We start from the raw sequence: 10,000 nt of genomic DNA, 5'->3' as shown, positions 1-10,000 counted from the left end.
TAAAGGGAATGTCAAAAAAACAGTCAAATAGGTCAGTCAAACTTTAATAATATATTAAAAACCAGCGTGATGTGGGCGCGCATGGAGTCGTATATCAACATGGACGGAGCTGCGTGAAAAAAGCCACCCGGCCTCTTCGCGTAAACTTAAACTTACCTTAACCACTCGCTCATCTTTTCTTCATCCATCCCTTCGAGTTAGCTTTTATGATGACGCCGGCTGGAAAGGTCTCTTTTGGCAAGGTCTTCCTTTTGAATATCACCATGGGTGGAAGTTTCTGGCCATTAGCATGGCAAGCTAGAACCACAGTGAAGGATGACTTCTCATTCCCTGTGGTGCGAATATTCACCGTACGTGCTCCCGTTGTATCCACAGTGCGGTTCACAGGAATATCAAAAGTCAGTGGAACCTCGTCCATGTTGATAATGTTCTCTGGCCGGATCTTTTTTTCAGCTATCTTGTTTTTACAATATGCACGGAAAGTAGCCAGCTTTTCTTGAAAGTCTTTAGGCAGTTGCTGTGAAATAGTAGTCCGTGTGCGGATGGAGAGATTGCGTCTTTTCATGAACCGGATCCCTGTCGCTTAGTAGGAGCCATTTTGTGGTCTTTACAGATGTAAACACACAAAGGAAATGAAACGTACGGTAATATCCGCGCGCTTTTTCTTCTTCTACGCGGGCGGGTGGTTGCTTACAGTAGAAGAAGAAGCGCTTCCTCTTCTACGGGGAAAAAAGATGGCGGCTGTTTACCGTAGTTGCGAGACCGAAACTTTATGAAAATGAATCTTAATATTAATCCATATATAAAGCGCACCGGGTTAAAAGCCGCACTGTCAGCTTTTGAGTAAATTTGTGGTTTTTAGGTGCGGCTAATAGTGCGGAAAATACGGTACGTTAAAATTGTCCAATAACAACAAGAGTGTCCGAGTGAATATGATGGGATGGATGAAAGGTTGGGCCATGGATTCTTGGCACTGACTGACCTCCATCGTGGCCCCGTCTTTAACGCTGTTAGCAACATATGGAGACTTGCTTTCTGCACCTTTAACACGCAGATGGCACACCTCAAAGCACCCTGGCCCGCTTAAGTGATTTACTTCCTGGGAATTAGCTCGCTGGCTTCTGTAATTACTGCAAATTGAAACAGACCTACAAAAGGATGAGCTGGCTTCTTCTCGCAGCAATTTAAATGAAACATGTGTGTGTGTGTGTGTGTGTGTGTCACATGTCTGGAAGCATATTTCTGCACATTTGCCATATTTGACCGAATAATTGTGTTTTGTTCAACTTGCTCTCTCAAAGACATTACAGCTCAACTACTGTTTCTTTTAAAGAGTTACATACCTGCCAACTTTTGAAATCAGAAAAACCTAGTAGCCAGGGTCCAGGGGTTGCAGGCCCCGGTAGGTCCAAGACAAAGTCCTGGTGGGGGGGTTCAGGCTTCGCCCCCCACGACGCAAAATGATTATTATCATTCAGACAGGTTAAAATGTTGCTAAAACCATCACTTTTCTATCAGTCACAGTGACTTTTCAAAACAAAAATATTACAGCAAAAATCATATGGGTTGATTGACATGTTTATTCTGTAAGCTAACTTCAATAGTTTGAAATTATTTTGACAGTTAATGCCAGTTATCCTGTCAACCTTTCACAAGACTTCAATTTGTTCATTGAAAGTATAAACACTTTTTACAGTAAACAAATGGTAAAACAGTACTAAACAATTCCATAAAAAAAAAAAATTGGTGTCATTATTAACTTTCTGTCCAAGCTTGTATAATCTACTGCCTTGTTCAATTGTAAAAAAATATTCTGTGCCTAAAATTCACATTTCTATCACAATTATCATACTGTAAACATGGTAAGCTAACTTCATTAAAATTAATAGTCCTGTCAATAGCATGGAATTACAATTCAAATGTAGTTTTTTTGTAAGCCTTTCGAAAGAATTCAAAATATGAAAAATTCATGAAAATTAATTGAAGCCATCAGACACTTGAAAAGTGGCACATCACATCTCTAATGTAATCATTTGAACTTTTCAACAGAAATAGCACTGCAAAAATATTAAGGACATACTTCTGTATTTTGGTAGTTATGCTGTCAACATTTAACAAGATTTCTTCAACTTGGACTTAAAGCATAAATAGTATAAACACTTTTAACAGTATAACTGAAACGACTGGGTCGCATAGTGATGCGGGTGTGGTTCTCCCAAGGATGCAGACGGCTTCGGACACAGCTTGCAGGTACGAATATGATTTATTTAAAATATAAATCATACGGTGGATAAACAAAAAGACATGCACGTAGCACAAAAGGCAAGAAACAAAAGGACTAGCGTGGGAGCTAGCAGGCAAAATGGCATAGCGTGAAAACTAGCAGCTAAGGAACATGAAATAATCGTCGTCATCAGTTGTATGGGAACAAACTCGGAAGCCAGACTGAGTGAGGCCAGGACAAAGACTAAATAGCCCTCTGATTAGTGCCCGGGCAACAGGTGCACGTCCCGAACACTAACCAGAGGCAGGTGAAAGTAATCAGCTGACATGGCAACTGAACACAAACAAAATCAAATGTGCTGAAAACATATGTGACGAGAAACATAAACAAACTATGATCCGTGCAGCGGATCGTAACAATAACAGTACTAAACAATTCCAATAGATAACATTGGTGTCATTACCTTTTTGTGGCTAAAATACGAAAAACGTTGAAAGTTTTCCACTTGTATCGCTAGCAACAGCATTAGACTTGTGTTTTTTTTGTCCCAACGTGGTCTTTTACATGGCTAATTCCTCCGTGTCCGATCGAAAAATCTTGTCTGCACAAGGTGCAATTCGCGTAGTTTTCACCCTTTTTGGAACGGATAATTATTCCCGGATAGGCTTTTGAATATTCTTCACGGAATGACTGCAGTTTTCTTTTCGGTTTAAGACTCGTTTGCGATTTTTTCTCCGGCTGATTCCATGATCGTTCGCTCGTTTGGAAACAATGGGCAACAGGTGCCTCGTGCTTGGCAGCGGTGCTATAAATAGCCTCGCACATGGAATTCGGAATGGCTCGATAGGAAGTTACGGGAAGCAGTGTCGATTGTCATTGTTGTTACGCGATTTCGTGAATAAAACTTAAAAAAATTTTTTTTTTTTTTAATTAATGAAAAACCGTATTTTTTATCACTGCAACCGTAACCCGGAATAGGTTGATGAAAACCGTACTAATTACGGGAAAACCGGAGTAGTTGGCAGGTATGGAGTTACCATATTTTCCGGACTATAGAGCGCACGGTGTATAAGCCACACCCACTAAATTTGAGGGAAAAAAAAATTTTTTTTCATATATTAGCCGCACCGGACTATAAGATATATACAATGTGAAATTAGTTATTTACGCAGAAACATTCTGTAAATGTTTATTTACATCCTTATTTACAGAGGTGGGTAGTAACGCGCTACATTTACTCCGTTACATCTACTTGAGTAACTTTTGGGATAAATTGTACTTCTAAGAGTAGTTTTAATACAACATACTTTTACTTTTACTTGAGTATATTTATAGAGAAGAAACGCTACTTTTACTCCGCTACTTTTATCTACATTCAGCTCGCTACTCGCTACTAATTTTCATCGATCTGTTAATGCACGCTTTGTTTGTTTTGGTCTGTCAGACAGACCTTCATAGTGCCTGCGTTTCAACAAATACAGTCACTGGTGACGTTCACTCCGTTCCACCAATCAGATGCAGTCACTGGTGACGTTGGACCAATCAAACAGAGCCAGGTGGTCACATGACCTGACTTAAACAAGTTGAAAAACTTATTCGGGTGTTACCATTTAATGGTCAATTGTACGGAATATGTACTGTACTGTGCAATCTACTAATAAAAGTTCCAATCAATCAATCAAAAGTGTGAAGGAAAAAAGACCCTTTTTTATTTCAACCGTACATCCCGTCAAAAGCCTAAAGACTGACTGCACAGTTCCTGTCTTCACAATAAAAGTGCCGCTCCATCGCGCCTGCGCTTTCAAAATAAGAGTCTCCGAAAGCCAGCGCAAACAAGCTAGCAAGCTACGGAGTTTGCCGCCAATGTATTTCTTGTAAAGTGTATAAAAACGAATATGGAAGCTGGACAAATAAGAAGCCAAAAACCAACCACTTTCATGTGGTATTTGACAGAAAGGAGGAACTTTTTTTCTCCTCCATTTGAAAACGTGGACGTTATCATCACTACTGTCTGATTACAATCAACGCAAGTCATCAGAATCAGGTAATACACCAACTTATATTCTTGTCTTCATGAAAGAAAGGAATCTATATGTGTTAAACATGCATGTATATTCATTAAAACACCTTTAACATGCAAACAAAAACGGCAAAATAAATAAATATAAATTATATACTGTATATATCAATGTATGTATACATATATATATGTGTGTATATATATATATATACCAAAAAGCCCTTGATGAAAGCGGATACAATTTCACCCTCACCTATGAACCCACGCCAGGAAACCAGCCAAAAAAGAACAGAAAACGAAGCGGCATCATCTGGTACAACCCCCCATACAGCAAAAACGTCTCAACGAACATTGGACACAAATTCCTCAATCTGATTGACAAACACTTTCCCAAAGACAACAACCTAAGAAAAGTATTCAACAAGAACAACATCAAATTGAGCTACAGCTGCATGAACAATATACGACAAATCATCTCAAACCACAACAAAACAATTGCAAATGAGCCGTCGACCCCCAGTCAGAACGACTCCAAAACCAACAAAGCATGTAACTGTCGAAAGAAACCTGATTGCCCTCTCAACGGGGGGTGCTTACAAACATCAGTTGTCTACCAATCTAAGGTAATACGCAAGGACATTAACACATCCGACACATATGTAGGATTAACCGAGGGTGAATTCAAAACCAGATGGAACAACCACAAGGCTTCTTTCAGGAACCAAAACCTGCGAAATACCACAGAACTCAGCAAACACATTTGGGACCTCAAAGACAATAATGTTGAATATTCAATAACATGGCAAATCCTTGCATCCAGCACACCTTACAATAGTGGTAATAAAAGATGCAACCTATGCTTGAAAGAGAAACTGTTTATTATTTACCGTCCAGACCTGTCATCCCTCAACAAGCGCAGCGAAATTGTAACAACATGCCGCCATAGACGGAAACACCTCCTAGGTAAACACATGAGCCAATCACCACGCCCCTACGCCAGCCTGTACCCACCCACTCTGTGCCCTATATAAACCATGGTATGCGAATGCTCCCATTAAAATCTCCTGACGATTGAGGGTACCCCCCCTCATGAAACAGGCCTGTAGAGATGAAATAGTCTTGTGATTTTTTTTCCCCACACATACATATACTGTATATATATATATATATATATATATATATATATATATATATATATATATATATATATATATATATATATATATATATATATATATATATATATATATATATATATGTGTGTGTGTGTATATGTTACTCATCAGTTACTCAGTACTTGAGTAGTTTTTTCACAACATACTTTTTACTTTTACTCAAGTAAATATTTGGGTGACTACTCCTTACTTTTACTTGAGTAATAAATCTCTAAAGTAACAGTACTCTTACTTGAGTACAATTTCTGGCTACTCTACTCGTCACGCACCTGTTTCACGTCTTGAGTCACGCACCTGTTTTCGTTAATCATGTCTGTAGTATTTAAGTTCATTGTGTTTCAGTTTGTCTTTCTGACGACCTCACCACATTTATGCTCTGTCCATTCTTTCCATGTCCATTCCTCAAGCAACTATTTTTGTCCAAGCCAAGTAAGTTTTTGTTCCATGTTTATAGTCTTTTTGGTTTCATAGTTTGTTCTCCGCCACTGTGCGCGCTTTTCCTTTGTACTTTTTTTTGATAATAACAAATAAATCATGTACCTTCATTCCCGTCTCGCCCGTGCCAACTTTCCGTTGCATCCCGGAAAAGCAAACACCCAAGACCCAGTCTTGACACAATTTAAACAAGTGTAAAAACTTATTGGGGTGTTACCATTTAGTGGTCAATTGTACGGAATATGTACTTCACTGTGCAGTCTACTAATAAAAGTCTCAATCAAATCAATCAAAACCCTTAATTGTTTCCAAACGGTGTCTGTGACAGGGCAGTAAAATGGCTGCTCAAACAAAACAGAAGTCATGCTCATGGACCCGCTAGCTGCGGAAGCTACCTCTCTAATCAGCTAAACGGACTCAACGCTGACGTTTTGGTGAATTTACTGAAAAATTTGTGAAACTGAAACATTCTAAGTTATTAATACTGACACAAACACTTTTAAACGTGTTAGCTTTATAGCTAATGCTAACGTCGCTAGCTCGATTACATTACGATATCACATACATGGTGGTACTTAATGAATACTTAGGTCTACTACACTGCTGTATTTTAATGTTGTCATTATGGTGGTACTTAATGAATACTTAGGTCTACTACACTACTGTATTTAATGTTGTCATTATGGTACTTAATGAATACTTAGGTCTACTACACTACTGTATTTAATGTTGTCATTATGGTGGTACTTAATGAATACTTAGGTCTACTACACTACTGTATTTATGTTGTCATTATGGTGGTACTTAATGAATACTTAGGTCTACTACACTACTGTATTTAATGTTGTCATTATGGTGGTACTTAATGAATACTTAGGTCTACTACACTACTGTATTTAATGATGGTGGTACTTAATGAATACTTAGGTCTACTACACTACTGTATTTAATGTTGTCATTATGGTGGTACTTAATGAATACTTAGGTCTACTACACTACTGTATTTAATGTTGTCATTATGGTACTTAATGAATACTTAGGTCTACTACACTACTGTATTTAATGTTGTCATTATGGTGGTACTTAATGAATACTTAGGTCTACTACACTACTGTATTTAATGTTGTCATTATGGTGGTACTTAATGAATACTTAGGTCTACTACACTACTGTATTTAATGTTGTCATTATGGTGGTACTTAATGAATACTTAGGTCTACTACACTACTGTATTTAATGTTGTCATTATAGTGGTACTTAATGAATACTTAGGTCTACTACACTACTGTATTTAATGTTGTCATTATGGTGGTACTTAATGAATACTTAGGTCTACTACACTACTGTATTTTAATGTTGTCATTATGGTGGTACTTAATGAATACTTAGGTCTACTACACTACTGTATTTAATGTTGTCATTATGGTGGTACTTAATGAATACTTAGGTCTACTACACTACTGTATTTAATGTTGTCATTATGGTGGTACTTAATGAATACTTAGGTCTACTACACTACTGTATTTAATGTTGTCATTATGGTGGTACTTAATGAATACTTAGGTCTACTACACTACTGTATTTTAATGTTGTCATTATGGTGGTACTTAATGAATACTTAGGTCTACTACACTACTGTATTTAATGTTGTCACTATGGTGGTACTTAATGAATACTTAGGTCTACTACACTACTGTATTTAATGTTGTCATTATGGTGGTACTTAATGAACACTTAGGTCTACTACACTACTGTATTTAATGTTGTCATTATGGTGGTACTTAATGAATACTTAGGTCTACTACACTACTGTATTTAATTATGTCTTTATGGTGGTACTTAATGAATAATTAGGTCTACTACACTACTGTATTTAATGTTGTCATTAAGGAGGCGCAACAAAAAAAGTGTGAATGAGTGAATGAACTCACTTGTTCCTCTTGAGTGAACTCTTCTTGTTCATCAGCAGCGGAACGCAGCTGGTGAGTTCGGTCCAGTCCGCGTGCAAGCCGCAGCTCCAGCCGGTAGAGAACCGGGAGAAGAGCCACGACTCGGTGTTCCCTGGCCGGTGACAAGTGCACTTCCTCTGGCCGGGCAGGCACTCGCACGGCTGCTCCAGCTGGATGTTTCTGACCAAGTGGCGGCCGAAGGTGGTCCCGCCCGTCTTCTGGATGTGCAGGAACACCATCACGTCGTCCCCGCGGATGTCAAAGCCCGCGCGCCTGTCCAGGTCCCGCGGCGTGAAGTGGAACCTGCTGCGCGCGTCCTCGGCGCGGCGCGGCGAGGCGCGCTCCGGCAGGTGGCCGCCGAAGTAGCAGGCGTCGCTCCCCGCCGGACACACGTACTGGTAGCCGACCATGAAGCACAGCACCGCCGCGATGGGGACGAAGATGAGTCGGCGGAACTTCTCCTCCATGGTGGGGCGATCACGGCGACGCGTCTCCCCGCCCGCCTGTCATCCCGCGGCCGCGCCTCACCCTCCTTGAAGTCCCGCCGGCAGGTGAGTGGCGCTCACGACTGGACGCAGGTGAACCGCGTCGGTGCGCGCGCACATGTGCGCACCGGAGGAGACGTCCCGCCAAAGTGTGATCGCCGCTGCTCCTGCAGGCGCACTGTATAGGATGGCGAGCGGAAATGGGTCGACACACACTTCCGGCTGCGAAGCCTTACAAAATAAAAGCGGTTTTTTTTTTTTGGTGACCCTCAAACCTGGCACGCACTCCAGCCAGAAAAATGGGCAGTAGACCTAAGTATTCATTAAGAACCATAATGACAACATTAAATACAGTAGTGTAGTAGACCTAAGTATTCATTAAGTACCACCATAATGACAACATTAAATACAGTAGTGTAGTAGACCTAAGTATTCATTAAGTACCACCATAATGACAACATTAAACACAGTAGTGTAGTAGACCTAAGTATTCATTAAGTACCACCATAATGACAACATTAAACACAGTAGTGTAGTAGACCTAAGTATTAATTAAGTACCACCATAATGACAACATTAAATACAGTAGTGTAGTAGACCTAAGTATTAATTAAGTACCACCATAATGACAACATTAAATACAGTAGTGTAGTAGACCTAAGTATTCATTAAGTACCACCATAATGACAACATTAAATACAGTAGTGTAGTAGGCCTAAGTATTCATTAAGTACCACCATAATGACAACATTAAATACAGTAGTGTAGTAGACCTAAGTATTCATTAAGTACCATAATGACAACATTAAATACAGTAGTGTAGTAGACCTAAGTATTCATTAAGTGCCACCATAATGACAACATTAAATACAGTAGTGTAGTAGACCTAAGTATTCATCAAGTACCATAATGACAACATTAAAATACAGTAGTGTAGTAGACCTAAGTATTCATTAAGTACCACCATAATGACAACATTAAAATACAGTAGTGTAGTAGACCTAAGTATTCATTAAGTACCATAATGACAACATTAAATACAGTAGTGTAGTAGACCTAAGTATTCATTAAGTACCACCATAATGACAACATTAAATACAGTAGTGTAGTAGACCTAAGTATCCATTAAGTACCACCACAATGACAACATTAAATACACTAGTGTAGTAGACCTAAGTATTCATTAAGTACCACCATAATGACAACATTAAATACAGTAGTGTAGTAGACCTAAGTATTCATTAAGTACCACCATAATGACAACATTAAATACAGTAGTGTAGTAGACCTAAGTATTCATTAAGTACCATAATGACAACATTAAATACAGTAGTGTAGTAGACCTAAGTATTCATTAAGTACCACCATAATGACAACATTAAATACAGTAGTGTAGTAGACCTAAGTATCCATTAAGTACCACCACAATGACAACATTAAATACACTAGTGTAGTAGACCTAAGTATTCATTAAGTACCACCATAATGACAACATTAAATACAGTAGTGTAGTAGACCTAAGTATTCATTAAGTACCACCATAATGACAACATTAAATACAGTAGTGTAGTAGACCTAAGTATTCATTAAGTACCATAATGACAACATTAAATACAGTAGTGTAGTAGACCTAAGTATTCATTAAGTACCACCATAATGACAACATTAAATACAGTAGTGTAGTAGACCTAAATATTCATTAAGTACCACCA

The 10,000-nt window shown here is 38.8% G+C and overlaps 1 protein-coding gene across 1 annotated transcript in view; it reads right to left on the bottom strand.

Moving 5' to 3' along the window:
• The window catches only part of LOC133612661 (heparan-sulfate 6-O-sulfotransferase 3-B-like), a 56,326-nt gene extending 47,901 nt beyond the window's left edge, over positions 1-8,425 (bottom strand). The window contains exon 1 of the mRNA XM_061970287.2: positions 7,786-8,425. Coding sequence (XP_061826271.2) covers positions 7,786-8,270 — 485 coding nt within the window. The 5' untranslated portion in view covers positions 8,271-8,425. The remainder of the gene's footprint in view (positions 1-7,785) is intronic.
• Positions 8,426-10,000: the final 1,575 nt, after the last annotated feature.

The sequence above is a fragment of the Nerophis lumbriciformis genome, linkage group LG01 (assembly GCF_033978685.3).
Source record: "Nerophis lumbriciformis linkage group LG01, RoL_Nlum_v2.1, whole genome shotgun sequence".
Classification (NCBI taxonomy): domain Eukaryota; kingdom Metazoa; phylum Chordata; class Actinopteri; order Syngnathiformes; family Syngnathidae; genus Nerophis; species Nerophis lumbriciformis.
Note: the sequence above shows the minus strand (reverse complement) of the source record. Positions and strands in the feature narration are given on the sequence as shown.